The sequence below is a fragment of the Netta rufina genome (genome assembly GCF_964035555.1).
Source record: "Netta rufina genome assembly, chromosome: 1".
Classification (NCBI taxonomy): Eukaryota; Metazoa; Chordata; class Aves; order Anseriformes; family Anatidae; genus Netta; species Netta rufina.
This window is the reverse complement of record NC_140123.1, coordinates 154,992,065-155,010,356: the sequence shown is the minus strand read 5'-3', so window position 1 is coordinate 155,010,356 and position 18,292 is coordinate 154,992,065. Positions and strand designations below refer to the sequence as shown.

The following is an 18,292-nucleotide window of genomic DNA, read 5'->3' as shown; positions in this document are numbered from 1 at the left end:
ACTTGTATAGAGCTAATAAAAGATACATTTTCTAAATAAGTAGAGAAGAGTGAGTAGTGCCTCCTTTGACAGCTGTGTCAACCAACACACTCTTGCATTTTGAGCATCGGGGAAGGGAAAAAAATCACCTTTCCTGTTGATCCTAATGGTTTCATTACATTTTTTATTGCTCTACTTCAAATTATTTCAAAGGCATCTTATGACTTTTTAGATAGGAGCTTACAGAATCTACTGGCCAGAAACTGGGGTTAGTTAGAAGAACTGCATGCCCCTTCAGAGACTTAAAATATCTATGGAACAATCAAAAACCTGTCCTCTTCTTTACAGATCTGAATAATACAAATAATATATTTTTTTTTTTTCTCTGTTATCTGTTCAAGGTATTCTTTGTAAGGATGTGTCAGAGAATTTGAGGAGCTGAAGTTAAATTGAAATCATAAAAACACCTCACAGTTAAATTAATGTTTCTTGTAGTACTCAAGGGACTCTGCTAAAAATTTCAAGAACAAATAGGCTGGTCCTGTAAAAAAATTCTCTCATTGCAGACCTCTTCTTAACAGTACATCAGCTTGGAAACACATTTTTGTCGCAACCTGAAAAAATGTGTTTACAAGGTAATTTACCATCTAACACCCATACTAAATTACGTTATGCTATAATGAAGGTGACTTTTCATTCCATTTTCTACAAAGCAAATGCAAATTCTTCTTAGTTTCAAGGTTAAATAAATAAGTGTTTAAAAAACCTGAATTGCACATGAGGTCTCCAAGCTAACTGGATGAGAAACTAATTCATGCATTCTAAATGTAAAAGTGTTTTACTGGTTACTCTTAGATATAGAGCTGCTATATGCCCTAATAGCTGATAGTCTAATCATTTATTGTGCCTTATCCAGCATTGCATTTGCTGGCACTCTGAACCTGGTTTGGCTAGCATCTACTGAAGGCAACTTTTTTTTTTTTTTTTATATTAGCTAACTAATTTGCCTGGCTATGCTCTTTTGTTTCACCCTGCCTGACTTCACAAGTGCCTTTCAGAAGCACTAACAACACACTTACCTATCATATTGTATAAGCTCTGTGGTGCAAACTGTCTTGGCATTTTCTGTATTGCTTCTTTGTAAACCGTAAGGGCATCCTGAAGAGACACATAGGTGGTACAAATCATTAGTAAAGCACCAGTTTCAAAAGCAGTCTTGCATATAAATTAGACAAAAACTATTCTCTCTAAATGACGGGGTATAGAAGAAGAAAACACATCTGCATCATATATATCACAGCAAGCTCACATTTCTCATATACAAAAGTTTTACCAAATTCAGTGAAGTTTATTGGCAAAAGATCAAATTAGTTGCAATAAAATATCCCCTTTCCCAGGTGAAAATAAAAGGAACATTTTTTTAAACCCTTCAAAGACTCACAAGTTTATAAAATATACATAAAATTCTAGAGGCTGGTAGACCATATGGAATAATACTAAATGGCAAACAAAGTATTTTCAGATGACTGAGCTACAGTAAGTGACGTAAAAATAAAGAAATCATTATCTACCATCAAGTAATAGCAGAATATAACCCACATAACTGAAATTCTGCTACATGGAAAGAATGAGATGGACTGTAGATAGAAGTGCCAAAATTGTATTCCTTTCACTGATGTGCCGTGAATTACTTGATCATGTATTTATGATTCATTCAGCACTTAGGATGCTTGCTGATCAATCTGTTAGCTCTGCACCTTTTTCCATATCATCCCATCAAAAAGTCACAGCTTGTGAAGGCTCAAATATGCTTGAAAAAATCTAAGTGTATGACTGAGCCTGGGTCAGGCTGCCATGACCACCAGGCAGAAACCTGATGTTTTAAATTCTTACAATTTCTTGCACCTCCCAGGCACTCCACTCCACCTCTACACTCTATTGGCCATGCAGGCAATATGTTGCTGTTCTCTTATCTTTATCAATGTATCAGCTGTCTGTGCCTGTGTTTTAACCAATTAGTAACTGCCATCTGACAGAGCTGGATTCAGCAGACAGATGACAGAGAATCCATAGGGCATGTGCATGCCTAATCTTAAACAGCTGAGTTAACTGTCACAGTCAGAAAGAGTTATATGAATCAAAACCACGTGTAACTCCTGTTCTGAAGTATGCTTAGGAATGCAAAAAAAAGAGAATTACTTTCTTTTGAATACTGCAAGAGGTCAAAACTCAAGCAAATGACCGGATTTAATAATTTCACTAGGGAGAATAAAGAGGAATCACAACTGTCTCAAGTGCACACATAAATGAGATGGGATGGGGTTGAGTGCAATGTATGACTACATTTAAAAATTCAATCTCTGTCGCACTTATGTCCAGTTATCTGAAAGTAGCACACACTGGAATGGTTCTAATCACTGACGTTTTTAATTGTTCCAAATAGATCTTATTTTTGGAGACTTAGTAGCAACCATAAAGGCTTTTTAATAATTTAAAAGATGGGCTACTCTATTTTGAAGTAAAAAGCCAGTACACGTTAGCTCGGCTTATCTTTTTCATACCAGTAGTGAAGGCAAAAAGAATGAATTAGCACATAACAGATGTGATCATTGCTAATACTGATTCTGACACCAGAACATCGCACTGCAAATTAACATCTTCACACCCATGGCTGTAGAGTACAAATACTCTCTGTAGAGAATACTAATGATTTGATTTGGTGAAATTCACTCAGTTGGTCCCTGTGTTATATTTTGAAAGTCTGGATGGAAGCAATGGGTACGATTTCTGTATGGAGATTTTATAATATTGTAGACAAATCTGAAGTGTTACCTCATAGTGTCCTTGCTCATGAAAAAGTTTTCCTAAGTTATAAAGACAGCTAGTAACAGAGCTTTTATGAGCATGAGGATCCTTCAAATTTTCATCAGAGATCTCTGAACACTTCAGGAAAGTCCTCCTGGCTTCCTCTGTCTTCCCTTGGTTCATTAGGATGATACCAGTATTTAAATAGGCAGCTGTGAAGATGGAAAGAAATGTTATATTTTAATAGGGTTCTGTTATGTTTTACTTGGTCTTCAGCTTACTTTGAAGTACTACCAGAAAGCAATTTCATGATTATCTAATTTGGCTTTCATATAATATAGATCAATCATTGGTGTAAAGAAGAACAGGTAAGAGGTGGAAGTTCAGACACAAGGAAAGAAGAGTGACTAGAAAGATTGAGGAAAAAGAAAAAGAAACGCTGACTAAGCGGTGTGCTCTGCTTCATTCCTCTTATTAGGACTGTATCAAGCATATGGTGTCATTGCTTGAAATGTTGTTTCTTATAAAGATATATACATGTGTACACACACACACATATGTAATATTCAATACTTTAGCGAAAAATAAAAAAATTAAAAGTGTTCACATAATTTTGGAATCAATCATGGGCAACACCTTACGAATTATTTCCCATGTCCCTCAGGCAAGAAAGGAAAAAATAGAAGACCTCAAAAATATTTGTATTATTCAGTCACAACACATACTATAAAAATCTGAGACTGGCTTTATGAAAGAGAAAATGGGAGCCTATATATTTGTGCAACAGCATCTATGTCTCACCATCCCGATCAGAAGTGTTTTATGTTCTATCACACTGTTCAGTGTTATATCCCTATCTGCTTCTTCCCTGCACCACAGTGACCATACCTCTTGACAAATAAACACTTGCTTCAGCTGAAAAGTACACAATTTCTCCTTCTACTTTCAGAATGAAAAAAAAAAAAATCTGGGGAAAAAGAGTATTATTAAAAAGTAGGAAGATGTCCTTAAAAAACAATAGTCGATATTATGCGAGCTTGTATAGCTGAAATACTTACAGGCTAATGTGGGCCTGCTACCAATTGCCAGTTTATAGTAATGCAATGCCTCTGAAAATCTGCTGTTTTCCTGAAGCAGTAATCCTCTGCATAAGGATAAAAGAAAAAAGAGAGGAAGGTTATTCAAAGAGTAACTTCAAAATGTACTCCTTGCCACATATGAAGAAAAAATATTAAAAACAGAACTAAAGCAACAAATATGATTACAGAGATATAATAAACCTGCAAGCTACTAACAATTTAGTGGGAAAAGTATTTTCTCTGAAAACAGGATTAATTAATATACATCAGATATATTTATATGACTTTACCAAAGAGATTAAATGCAGTAATTTTGGCTTCCTTGGAAACACGGATATTCTTTTACTCATTTGAGAAAATGCTAGAGTCTGAGATTTTTTCTGTAAGCAGTTGGAGTATGCTGGAGTTATCTGTAACTATTTCAGTCATGTTTAGCCTGTCTTCTCTCCTTGACGTGAACTAAACAGACCTGTTTCAAATGCACAATAAAGTTAACCACCTAACACTTCACACACATTACCTTAACCAGTCCTTGCTGAGCAATTTCATTAAATTATTCACTGCAGGGCTAAGCGCCTACATCAGTTCATTTTTTCTCTGTCTTCTCTCCAAACAAATTTAATAACTGAACAGATATCAAAAATGATACCTAATTCCTCTTCTTTCTCAGTTAGTTTTGTAATTCATGAGCTTTAATTAAAGCTTTTATGACAAACATCCTTCTGAATTACAAATTACAGCAGAATATAGAAATTACAGAAAATGCAGTCATACAGAAATTACTAAGAAGTGGTCTGGACATCATTGATGATATGAAGAAGCATACACAAATGCCTCAATATCACAAAGGTAAGAAAATCCTTAATCATTAGTGATTTTAAATTTGGACCCAGACATTATTAGCAGGTAGCTGACCCTCTTTATATACCTTAGAGTAACCAGGAAAAAATAAATGTAGCTATTTCTTTTAGAAGGCAGAGGGAGCAGAGGGTTATCACCTCAGTTTTTAGTTTCTCTAACCCACAGCATTTTTGTCTTCTTCCTTTATGCTTTTATCTGATGATAGCTTTTCAAACTCTAAAGTGGTTGGATTGGTTTTTCCATTACCAATCAGAGAAACTTTTTTTTTCCCTCCAAAATCTCAGGAAAACCATTTTTATTAAACCACTAGACTTCAGAGGAGGAAACAAATATTTTTTGCTTCCTGTCATTGGGTTAGAATTTAACAAAATGGAAAAATACATCTTCTTTTTTCTGTACTCTCTCTCTCTCCATCAGTACCATGTGGCCTCATGTTTGAAGCAGTATCTGTCCACTAGCCCCAGATTAGGTTGTAAACCCAATTTACTTTCTGTTGGTCCTTGACCAACAGAAATTTGAGGAATGAGGGAATGTATAACCTTCAGGATACTTTTTGGCATGACACCAAAGTTTTTAACTGCAAGCATTATGCTAAGTGTCTTGCGGGTGGCAAGATGTATGGTCTTTAGGACAATATTTTCTAAATTTTCTAGAACTTTAGTCTACAAATATTTGCTTTGTCTACAATTTTTATAGCTGCAATTATTCAAAGGAAAATTATTTTTAATGATAGATTGATCCCATTTTCTACTAATAGCAACAGAACTAGCATAAAGCTGAGTTGCATGGTCTGACACTTAAGTAGCTTCTTACTTTTTTAAAAAAGCATTCTTCTACATGATTTTGGGACAAATTTATATATATTAAAAATCCTTTCTTAGTTCTGGAATAATGATTTTCACATATTAAAATAAGTAATACAGTAATTAGTCAATTTGAACAAGATAAATTACCTTAGTAAGCATATGATATTTATGCTTTTTTGATTAAAAGCACTTTTATTTATCATTATTACTAGATTTATCTTTTCTGTTCACTACATGCTCTAGTACTTGCACTCTTAATTAATTACTTGGTACCTTAAGGTGTTTTTTTTTTCCTACTTCTCTTCCAGATTTTTTTTTATACAGTTGTTCCACTAACAGACATTCATTCATTCTCTCTCTCTCTCACACACACACACTCCTACATATATATTTATATAAACACAAGCTGTTTGGATGCATGACTGAGAACTGAATTTCAACAAATTATTAGTGTTTCAATAAATATTTGTTATGGGATTTGGTACAAACAAAACCAAATTAAAAAAAAAAAAAAAAAGGGGGGGGGGGATGGATATAACCTAAAAACCTTTATGAGGCATGAAACTGCCTCTTCTCGTGAAATTGGTCCTGATTGAATGCTGGCTTTCCCTGTGGCTTCTGACGGTACAAGTTGACTAGATTTATGAGTCTCTAGTTCTAGTTTCAGATTAAATGAAGTCAGGAAAAGTCTGAAAGAAAATTTCAAAAATATTTTTTTTTTTGTTGAATAAAATGAACACTTGGGGGGGGGAGGGGTATCTCAGGGAGAACTAGATTGGATGTTTGCCAAAGAAGGGATAAATACTTATTTAAATAGATAAAAAGTTAAGATGATGAAGCTTGCATTAAATGGGCAAAGCATTCATGAAATTACAGTGCATATTAAAAGAGCTTAAAGAGATGATATATTTCACTTCCCAGATGAAAAATCAGATGCTCTCTAGCGTTAAGGTTGACCAGGATGATGCAGGCATATAAATATGCTCAGTAACCTCTAATTACTCACAAAATACAACTAAAATTAAAAACTTTAAATTTAATTACTGCCAAAATTAACACTGCCAGTGAAATTTTCTACTCCTCTTTTTAGTATATGTATTACAGCCACGGTCTCCAACTGCATTATTGTTCACTTTTACTTCACAGGACTACTGCCTTGTGCACCACACAGAAGGAATATAAATTAGTAAAAAAAAAAAAAAAATTACTAAAAAAGAGTAAAAAAAAAAAGAGTAAAATACTAAAGAGAGGCAGGCTGAGGTCCCAAGAAGCAAGCACATGGTTCAGCTCTGCTGCCATACAGCTGAACTGCCCAAGCTGGTCTGGGTGGGCAGCATGGCCTGTAGAAGCAGAGACCTCAATCTTCAGGTTCCGTACGACCACGCTACCAGTGTAAAAGTAAGGCAACTTGCGGGGAATCCCTGGTTGCCTGTAAAATCAGCTGACCCCTGAAAATTTTTCACTGTTGTGAAGACAAACATGAAGTGAAGAGATATGATCAAGTCAGTATCTGAAGGAAGCACATACTTCACCATGTGGTTGCAGAGATCATTATAGCTAATACTAACAGAAGAGCCAATTTAGCACTTGAAGTCCTTTCTAAAGAAGCTGAGATGTTGAACACAAACAATTGTCAGCAGAATACTGTTGTCCTTATCTTGGGCTTACGTGGTAAGCTTTTCATAGTCGGGGGACTGCAGGGGTGGTGTCTGTGAGCAGAGCCCAGCACCTGCCCTGTGTCAGATCAGAGCCAGATCTAGCTGGCTCCTAAAGGGACTCATTGCTGGCCATAACCAAGCCAGCAAGTGACACTGGTTGGGCCTCTGGGAGAGCAGATTTAAGAAAGGGAAAAAAACTGCTGCACAACAGCAGCTGAGAGAGAGGAGTGAGAAAATGCAAAGAGATGCAGCCCTGAGAACAGTCAGTGCAGAAGGAGGTCAGGTGCCCCTGGTGCTGGAGCATAAGTTCCCTTGCAGCCTGCGGAGAGGCCCCTGGTGGAGCAGGCTGTCCCCCTGCAGCCCATCGGTCCCACATGGAGCAGATCTCCACGCTGCTGCCTGTGGAGGAGCCCCCAGCGGAGCAGGTGGATGGGGCCTGGAGGAGGCTGTGGCCCATGGAGAGCCCCCACAGGAGCAGAGGTCCTGGGGGGAGCTGCCACTCGTGGGGGACCCATGCTGGAGTTTAGTGGTCTTCCAGCATCTAAACAGGGCCTACAAGAAAGCTGGAGAGGGACTCTTTGTCAGGGAATGTAGTCATAGGACAAGGAGTAATGACAAACTGAAAGAGGGCAAATTTAGATTAGATATTTGGAAGAAATTCTTTACTCTGAGGGTGGTGAGGCACTGGCACAGGTTGCCCAGACAAGCTGTGGATGCCCCACCCCTGGAAGTGCTCAAGGCCAGGCTGGATGGGGCTTTAAGCAACCTGGTCTGGTGGGAGGTATCCCTGCCCATGGCAGGGCAGTTGGAACTGGGTGGTCTTTAAGGTCTCTTCCAACACAAACCATTCTATGACTCTAAGAAGTTCCCAGTCACAAACTGGGAACTAATCGCTGCATAATTACCACAGTATGCTATCCTTGCAAGAAATGAGATGACCAGCTACAGAACAGAGAAGCGTGGAGAGAAATAGATGACATAAGACCCTCAGGCTTTAACAATGAAAGCCCATGACCCCCTGAAGTTCTTCATATTTGTTTGTTCAGACCTATTTTCATAGTCCCAATTCCTTCCTTCTTTCCCCTCTAGCTGATTGCTAGGGATGAAGTCAGAAATTGGCAACAGCAGATGGAGCCTGTGCTTCCTCTTCTATTGGCTTTCAAACATCTCTTAGACAAAAAGAAGTTCCTTTCCATTCACCTGACAAGGAGTTATAATGGAAGAATGATGAGTTTATAAAAATGACAAACTCCTTCCAAAAAAGTTTGGTGCATGGATGTTTCCATCTTTTATGTGTGGGGAAAAAAAGGAAAAAAAAAATCAACTGTTTAATCAAAGATTTATAATTTGGCTCGTAATTTTATCCATCTCCACAATCAAAACAATTTCTTATTTGTTTTTCATGCTTAATATTATGCTTATTACATTGAAGTTATCTTTTAGAAGTTGAGGGCACATTTTTGAAGTTTAGCAAATAGGTAGTTTTACTCCATCTCTTTTTAAGAGACAGTTGATTTTTATCTTACATTGCCGCTTCTGTTTATAGTAAAAGCAGGCACAAAAACAAAAACAAGCAAAAACATTTTTGCTCTGAATGACCAATTTCTAGATGCAAAAGAAAAAATGTCCCTCAATGGGAGCTCTCACCTTGTGGACACCGCCAAGCCTCTGATAGCTCCCAGAAGCCGGGGCAGATGGCCACATAAGGAAGTTCCTCCCATATACAGGAGAGGATCTGCTCTTGACATGCCATTCCCTTTTTTTGTTTACTGATAATGATGCTAAAGTAATAACTTTTCAGAGACTGCTGGGAGAAAGGATAAGGAGTGGATAGAAAGAATACAGAAGCAGAAGGGCATTGCAAAATACTGACCAAAAGCCAGTGATGGATCAGGGCAACTGGTGTGAATTAAGTATGTACGTATCTTTTGTAGTAACAGAATACAAAGGCTGCCTTCTTCTTCACATGAGAATAAATAAAGGAAAGCACATCCTTGCAATAAGTATTCTTGATACAGGAGAGTAAACTCCAGTAGTAAACTTGGATGACTACAGAAGAGCTTAAAGGCTTCTGACACTTTTTAATAAACTTTCCACAGTTGCTAGAGTTACCCAGCTAAATAAAGAAAAGAGCATAACCCCAAGTATCCCCCAAAAACAAACCACAGGACCAGTTGCTTCAAGTTTGCAGTTTCAAAGCTCTTTTTCCCCCTCCAGTTTACTTCCCAGATGTAAAGCACATAAATTAAAACATTAATTGAAACACACAACTTTTGTTCAAAGAAAGTTTATTCATATAATTGCACAAATGTGAAGTCTACCAGATGAGAGAGGGGGGAAAAAGTCAATGACTCCTTTAGCTTAATAAAACAAGTACTGTGGAAATCTCTCTCTAGAAATACACGAGGATGAAATTACTCAGAAAAGAAAAAGGTACTTAAACCACGGGACGCAAAGTAAAGGGGTATAAATTGACCATGAACTAATTTAGGATGAATTAGAAGACAAGTTTTAACTATCACAGCAGCAAGATTCACAGCCTTACAACAGGACTGTTTTGCCTACGTTGCTTCTAGCTAATTTTACAGTGGAATATGGATCATTTATGAAACGGAGGATATGAGCTGACTGCTTGCAGCAGTAGCAGACCTCATGCAGTGACTTAGAAAGCATCTCAGAATCCTGTTTTTCTAGTTGGAGGAAAAAGAAAAAAGTAAATCCTGGTTATATAGAAATGCTGCACATCACCTCTATAGATAGAGCTACTTATTTAAATAAATGCAGCAAAACAAATTCCCAAATCTAGTTCTTCTGCACAACCATCCTGAATTCTTTAAGATGCATCATTTCAGCTATCTTTCTTAACCAACAACTTTAAAAAATCTTCCTGTCTTCCTTCTCTGCCTTGTTTTTGATATAAAGTCACTGAATACTAATGGAAAAAAAAAAAAAAAGTATTTTCAGGGACTGAAAAGCAGGCATAAAATACAAACAGGCAGTATACAGCCTACTACTTCCCTCAACTTATATGTTATTTTATTTCCAGTGTAGTCCTTTTAAAACCAGTTGTTCTGCTTAGAAAGTAAACTCCTTGGTTACTAAAGCTGGCATAAAGTGACCATTTACAATACACAGGAACCATAACTGCCATCACGATAAACATGTATGATATATGTATGATAAACATGTATGAAATATGTATTAAACTTTCAGGCCACGTATAATACTGAAATAGTTTAATCAATTTTGTGTACTAGTTGATAACAGCTAATACAGGGCCCATTAGTTATTATTTTGGCATGGTCACACTACATCCAAGCCTACATGCATCCCCCAATGATTTCCTCTATATCGACCTGGATATATATATATATATATATATACATATATATATTTACCTACACTGGCAACAAAGATGAAATGGAAGAGAACTTTCTTGTATTCCCCACACAGGTGTTTCTCCAGCCAGGCAGCCACGGGGCAATAAAAGATGTGCTTTGCTTAAGGCAACTCTTTCATTGTCGGTTGCAAAATTAACTGGCAGAAAGACAGGTATGGATGCTACAGCAGTGCAGTGCACAAAGCCATTAAGTCTGCTACTTAATTAAGGCTTTTTTTTGTTTTGTCTTTTTTTTTTTTTTTTAAAGCAATTAAGTCATTTAACTGCTCAACCAAATGAGTGCTAACCTTTTGTAAGTCTACAACTAGGTTCCATTAACAAAAAAGCCAATCATTAATCAGTGCAAACAGGGAACGTTTAATGTTTTCCAATAACATCCTGTTAGCAAATATGTAAATGGCACATAAATCCCACTTTCAGTAATCACTAATAACCCTAACATACCCAGTAGGCAGTAACAGAACGGCCATTCCCTTTGCAGACAACACAGTCATAACTCTGTCATTTTCTTCTAATTCTAGGGAAAAGCTTTTCAAATGCAAGCCAATTGGTCAGCAGATAATTCTGTTCTCTACTGCTGTGCCACTTAGTTGCAGTTGCCATCATTTCAGCATGATGTCAACTGTTACCAGCCCTGCTGCCTGGACAGAGGGAGGGTGGCTGTTGGGATGAGAAGCAGCACTGCCCCTACCTTTCCCCCTCCTCTGGGTGCTGGGTGATTGTGTGCTGTGCCAGCACCCCAGGCAAAGTGCCTGTCCCCACCGTGTGCATCAGCAGTGCTAGATGATGACAGCTGGACAGAACCACTCACAGAAGGGGCCTTTTATAGAATCACAGAATGGTTTGGGTTCGAAGAGACCTTAAGCTTCTACCCCCAGTTCCAGGGGACCCAGTTCAACCCCCATGCCATGGGCAGTGACACCTCCCACCAGACCAGGTTGCCCAAAACCCCATCCAGCCTGGCCTTGAACACCTCCAGGGATGAGGCATCCACAGCTTCTCTTGGCAACCTGTGCCAGTGCCTCTCCACCCTCCAAGTAAAGAATTTCTTCCAAATATCTAATCTAAATCTGCCCCCTTTTAGTTTGAAGCTGTTACCCCTTGTTCTATCACCACACTCCCTGATAAAGGTCTGTCCCTCTTCCAGCTTTCCTGTAGGACTGGTTTAGGTACTGGAAGATACTTTTTATTTGAATGATAAACTTGTACACCCAAACCTATCCCTGAAAGCAAAATGAGATACCTGGGAGAGAAGCAAGGGGAGGACTATTTATTAGAAATGTATCCTTTATGGAGCACTGTACGCTCCCAAAATGCAGTAAATTAGTACCATTTTAAAAGCATTTTCAATATTTATGTGAGATGGCAAACACTTAAAATCTCCTGAGAAACTCAAGGTAACATAGATTACTAGGATAGGCAACAAAAGAATACTCTAAGCAGCAGAACTTGGCCTAAATAAAAATGGAATAATAAATAAAAAACTGTCTTTTAACTGATAAGCAATTTTACTTTAGTCAAGAATTAGCAGTAATTTCAAACAAATAAAAGAAACCCTGAGCTTTAGGTAGCAACCATAAAAGGCTGAAAATGCATTATAAAGCAGCTTGTTTTTCATCTGCTAATCATTGCCTATTTCAGAAGAGCAAGTTTTTCTACAGCTTTGTCCTTGGTACTTTGCTGTATTAAAATACTGGGATTTCTTAAATGCATGAAAAGAGATCTCAGTTAACGCTGATTTAAATCCTATAAAATCTAGCTGAAGTCAGCAGTATTACACAGCTCTGAGAACTTGAATTTGAGATTTATTTGTTGAAATTACCTGCAATGCCGCCTCAAGATGTCAAAGAAATTCTTTATAGATGGACACTTGATGTGTATTTTTGAAGTACAAACTACCTTATTACAGTTGTATATAATTGTAATATAATATTGTAATATAATCTCCACATACAGTATAAAACAACAGCTAAAATACTTTCCACACTGAAATTACTATGAAAGTCTCAACTGCTTTCAGAGATGTCAGGATCCAAAATCCTCTAGAGTTTTTCATGAGCCTTTCAGAAAAAAAAATGTAAAAATAAAAGTTTGCAAACAAGAACACAAGTCCTCAGCCTGAATTCAGGTTTCCTAAATTCCAGGCCAAAGATATTATCTTCATGATATGCTGGATCACAGGCAGTTTCACTTCTACTTATTTGGACCTGAGAAAACATCAGTAGAACAAACCCATTTTAACCCATATCGAAAGGAGTGCTGAACCACCAACCCAATACTAATTGTAAGCAAGAGGTGGGTTTCTTTGTTTTAAAAATAATAAATAATCATAATTTATTCATTAAAGATACAGGTTAGCTAGAAACTTATTGTTTCCCAGGTGTTGGGTGCAGAGAGGGCAATCTGAAGACAAAACAGATCTTTCCAGTGAATTACAGTTTGCCTAAATCTGTTCATCTTCTGAAATCAGTGGTTCTCTGTAATACATGTGACTGATGGCTTGTATTATTTTTATCCTCCTTTTCCATATTAAGCATCTTATCATTTGGTCTTTATTATATGAATGCTATTTTCTAAAAATGTGGGAATTTATTTATGGTTGCATAATTGTAACATTTGAACAAAATGGCAAATGACACATTCTGTATCAGGCAAACCTTCAAACGGAGATTCTGTAATTATGTAATATAAATTCATGCAGTTTAAATTCTCCTGAATGGGGAGAAATAGCTACAACACAGAGCTGCGGAAAAGGTATAACAGTCAGAAAATAAAAATGTCGTCCTGAAATCAGTCATTCACCTAATCTGCTAAATTCACTAGGTTTTAACACATCAATAGACAACTGCTAAATAACAGCACATTTTAGCACAAGACAATTTCTTGAAGAAGAATGAGGAAACAGAGATCAAACACTTCTGTTTATGTAGCTTACCTCCTTGATCATTACCCATTGAAAATTGAGAGTTAATCTTTAATAATTTGTTCCTCAATCAGATAGCACTTTGATTTGTTTATGCTCTGTATGAGTACAGCTGCATGTGCTAATTAAATTGTATCCAATACTGAGGCATAAATGCTAAGAAACAATAAAGAGTATGTGAGGCTAAAATAGACTTATGATCTATGATGCCAAAAACACGGTAATCAGAAATGATGGTAAGGGTGCTTTCTTTCTAAAGATCTACTAAATGACTGTTTCTGTTTTAAAGATACATCCTAAAACCTAGAAATGGTAAATCCAGCTGGCCTCTTGTAAGCACATGAAGATATATTTTTTCCATTACTTTTTTTTTTTTTTTTTTTTTTTTGTAAAAGGCTTCCGTAGTACTACATGGCAAGGAAGGGCAGAACTTGCAAGAGACCTCTTCAGAGTTTATGCTTAAAATATTGTATTAATTTGGGGTTCAATTGTGTCAAAGCCTACTCCATTTACCAGTTAGCTTCCATGCTGGATGTGGGAGTAACCAACACAGGGAAAGAACAAGATGGCATAAGTAAGAGAAAAATTAAAATGGTGATGTAAGATTTTTCAGTTTCTATAGGATAACTCATGGTTTTATGAGACAAAACAAAACAAAACAAAAAAAAAGTAAAATAAAGTAAAAGACGGTTCAATTGTGTTCAGGATACTGTTCAGAAATGTAAAGAATTGGAGATCCATTTTGCATAAGCATTCGTGTATACATACTTTATAGCGAACACTTTCATCTAAATAAACCTCCTCTACTTTCACAGGTATATGTAGGAAAGTTTATGCCCTCTATATTCCAACCATCATTTCAGTTAAATTCCTTTTACTTAAACTCAGTAGAATTCAAAGAATTTTTCTATTCATCAGAAATGAAGGCTTGTAGACATATATTTTGTATATCAATGTAAAGCCAGAAGATTATCAGCTTGCGCTCAGAGCAGCAAAACTACCAAAGACTGATTTCTTTTATATCCCTGTCTTTTTCATCCAACCCCCTTCCCTCTTCTTACCCTGGTATTAACTTGCGTTTCCTCTGACACACTGAGTGAGTAAGAGACAGAAGTACCATATAGGCATACAAAAAAATTTAATAGTTATAATTTTCATCTCCAAAATGAACCATGTATGAGAAATTCAGGGATATCAATCTTTTCACTTTTTTTTTTTTTTTTTTCCCTGCAGTCTCCTGCTGTTTTCAGAAGTTATTTCTTTAAGCATGAGTGGAAAGAGTTTATTCTTAAAAATATGTCTTTCACACTCTCCATTGCCTAAAAGAAGAAAAAAAAAAAAAAAAAAAAACACCATGCATACATGTGTGTAAATGTGTGAGCATTAAAAGTATATATGATTTTGAGATCTTAAATAAACTTTGGAATGGAAATTCTATCAATAAATTATTTTGAAAACAGAGATAAAAGTTTATAGTATGTTTACCCATCAGGCAAATTAATGAAACGGGTAACTTTAAAAAGTCTACCATTATAAACTTTTTATCCAGATATTAAAAATGGCCATTTGAAACTGGATTTACAGATTGATTTTTTTTTTTTTTTTTTTTTTTTTTTTAATAAAGAGGCTTGCTACTTGCATTCAGTGTTTGTCCATCTCCTTTCCCTAGCACATACTTTTCTACTGCACAGGGCATTTTATTTTCATACAGCTTACACTACTGCATAATAAATGCTAGTCATCTGGATTTTGTTTGTGCATACAGTGACACCATGGTGTACCCCAGCTTGAGGGGTTGGGTCTGTCTCGCAGCAGAGCCCAGCTCCCAGCCCTGAGCACCCACTGAACCGTCCCCACCCCAGTGCTCTGAAAAGTATTTAGCTATTTTAATGTTTCAGACCTCAACAGCTAACTGAGTGGTATTGGCTTATGCTAGGAAGTGTTTACACCCACTCCTCCCACTGAGTGTTATTTAGACTTAAAAAGGAAGTCTAAATAACACCTCTGTATTTTAGAGGAGCCAGAAACAGATGGAGCACTACTGGTGCCAGCTCATCTATCTGCACTCTGTTCAGTGTGGGGGTTTTGTTTCTTTGAAAGCAAACAGATTTGTAATTTTTCCTGTTCCAAGCCAGACAGTGATACAAGAATATACAGTAATGTAGACCAAGGAAAGATCCTGTCCACCCCAAAATTTAAAGAGCACAATTAATGAAATGGCTATTACAAAGCAACAGCTAGCATCATCTCCATCTCCAGCAGGGAAATCAATAGCCCCATTCACAACAGGTTTTGCAGAGGATCCAACCCCAGGAAAGCCACACATACTTACAAATTATAAAGCATATCAGCCATGTTGCTGCGGTAGTACAAGGCATTTCTGTAGGCGCTTTCAGCTTCAGAAATCTTGCTCTGGCTCTTGAGAACATTTCCAAGGTTACCCCATGCTGTCAAGAGGAGAAAACAGTATTCAGAAAGAGCTCCAATCCAATTACACATGACACAGTATCTGAGCACAGGGAAGTTCCACAGGGAGGCAAAACTCACACAGAAGCTATTTTTATGGATGGGGAAGGGAGGTTGCTTGATTTTTCCCCCAGTTTTCTGTATCATTGCATCTTACTATGAGATACACATCTTGTAGCAGTGATTTGCATCCAGTCTGCATACATACAGCTTTTGGGTGGGAAAAAGAACTTGAAAAGCAATACATATCTGTATGCTTTAAAAACAACTATAGCAAAGGGAAAGGACCATTTTATTTTACAACACCTCTAAATAAAAACCCTCAGGGTTAAACGTAGAGCTAGAGAATTTTCATAGTGTTTTTTTTTGTTGTTGTTTTTTTTTTTTTTTTTTTTTTTCTGTTTGTTTGCTTTGCTTTGTTTTGTTTTTGTTGTTTGTTTGTTTGTTTGCTTGTTTTGAAGCCTATCTACTCAAAACTGCAAGGAATGTTCCCAGGGCAGACACAATTCTCACTGAGGCATGAAAATTGACATACGACACAAGAATTGAAAGAACAGTAAGGTAAGTAACCAGAATTAAAAGTATGCCATATGGATATGACAATACTGCACAGATCACTAAAATGCACTTTTTTACTTGGAAAACATGTGGTTCCTTTCCATACAATTTATTATGTTATACAGTGTGCTTTTATATCCTGTCTATAAAGGACTTGAGGTAAAAAACATATTTAAGGCTCCACATGTGTTCCGTTTGCAGTTTTGCTGAGTGGCACAAAAAGTGTACTTACAAAAGAAACTGGAACTAATGTTTTATGGAAAATGCAGCCCATGTTATTCACAATTTAGGAAGCTAATTTAACTGGCCTTACAACTGTAGCCTATGTGTATACATGAAAAAGAGGCACATTATGCTACACATTATGCTTATAATAGATCAAAGTTGTTTCATAAAACAGCTCTACATTCACAAGTATTTCTTTTTTATGAGCAAGAGGCATGGAAAGATGATGCCCATCCTTTCACCAAACACACAAATATATGTCAAACTCTTCTTCCCTCCAGATGTACAAACAACAAACATTACCTCAAATAGCTGTTAAATTCTGCTTCTTCAGTTATTCAAGCCCTTTTTTACAGAAATTTGTATCAAGCATGAGAAATACAAACTCAATGTAGTTTTACCATACTGCTAATAGACTGATTATTATTTAAGGTACATGTTCTTCCTTAGAAAGTATATTGCTTTCAAGCTTCTGTGGTTTGCTGCATAAGCACCCTGCCTTAAGGGTGAACACAACAGCAAACAGTATTTTCTTCTGAGCAGAACAAATAATTATTGCTGGGAAAAATGATGGAACCCTTTTAGGATTCAAAAAAGTAAAATCATCCAATTGTACACAATATATTATGCTAAGAAACAAACAAACAAACAATGTTTCCATGAGAACAGAAGGTATCATTTCTGTGTCATTTTATTTTACCATAGTATTTTATAAGATGGAAAATAATTCAGAAGTTGTTTTTCAAAAATCGAGAAAAGTTACAAAAAAGTTCCACCATTCTTTTACTTTGTGAAACTGTTAAATATTCTCAGATTCACTCACATTTTACATCATGCATGCTGAATTCTGAATTTATCTCCCCATTACTGTTACTATTCTTTCTTAAGCACAGAAAACATTTTGGAAGCACCACCTAACATGAGTACTAGCCAGCTTGCAAGCATAAACACTTGTCAGAAAAACACATAATGTTTTAAACCCATTTGTGAACCCTGATGCTGCTTGTGCAGTCTGCAACCATCCCATTTCCCATAGATGTACATTCCATACACTCCTCAACTACTTCTGTTTTCACTCCCATCTCCTACACCAGAGCATTGCATTAAATGACTATTTGGACAACCCATAACTATTTCCTGCTACATATTTACTTGCTCCCCAAACCACTGAAGCTCAAAAAATGAAAGGATGCACAAAAGAATGATTTAGCTCATCTTTTCAGATAACAGACTGAAAAAATCCTATTAACACCATTACATATACTAAATATACTTGATATTTAACCAAGTTAATGTACTCTTTAAGGCAATACCTTATTTTACAGTCTGCAAAGTATTCTGTGTCAAGGGCTTAATATTAGTATTAAACCGATTATTACATCTGAAGCGTATTCCATTTAGACTTTTGTCTCAACTTGTAAAACTTTTTTAAATCATTATCTGTGAATGATTAATTTAACCTAATATGATACTAAAAGAAGTTATACTAGCAGAAAATAATTAATGTAAAACTCAATGATCTCATAATTCAT

General features: G+C 36.5%; 1 protein-coding gene across 1 annotated transcript in view; it reads right to left on the bottom strand.

The window, feature by feature from the left end:
- The window catches only part of TMTC2 (transmembrane O-mannosyltransferase targeting cadherins 2), a 255,410-nt gene that overhangs the window by 70,651 nt on the left and 166,467 nt on the right, over positions 1–18,292 (bottom strand). Inside the window, exons 4-7 of the mRNA XM_084306356.1 lie at positions 15,844–15,958; positions 3,843–3,928; positions 2,812–2,996; positions 1,059–1,137 (exon numbers count right to left, since the gene is read on the bottom strand). Of these exons, the coding sequence (XP_084162482.1) occupies positions 1,059–1,137; positions 2,812–2,996; positions 3,843–3,928; positions 15,844–15,958 (465 nt within the window). The remainder of the gene's footprint in view (positions 1–1,058; positions 1,138–2,811; positions 2,997–3,842; positions 3,929–15,843; positions 15,959–18,292) is intronic.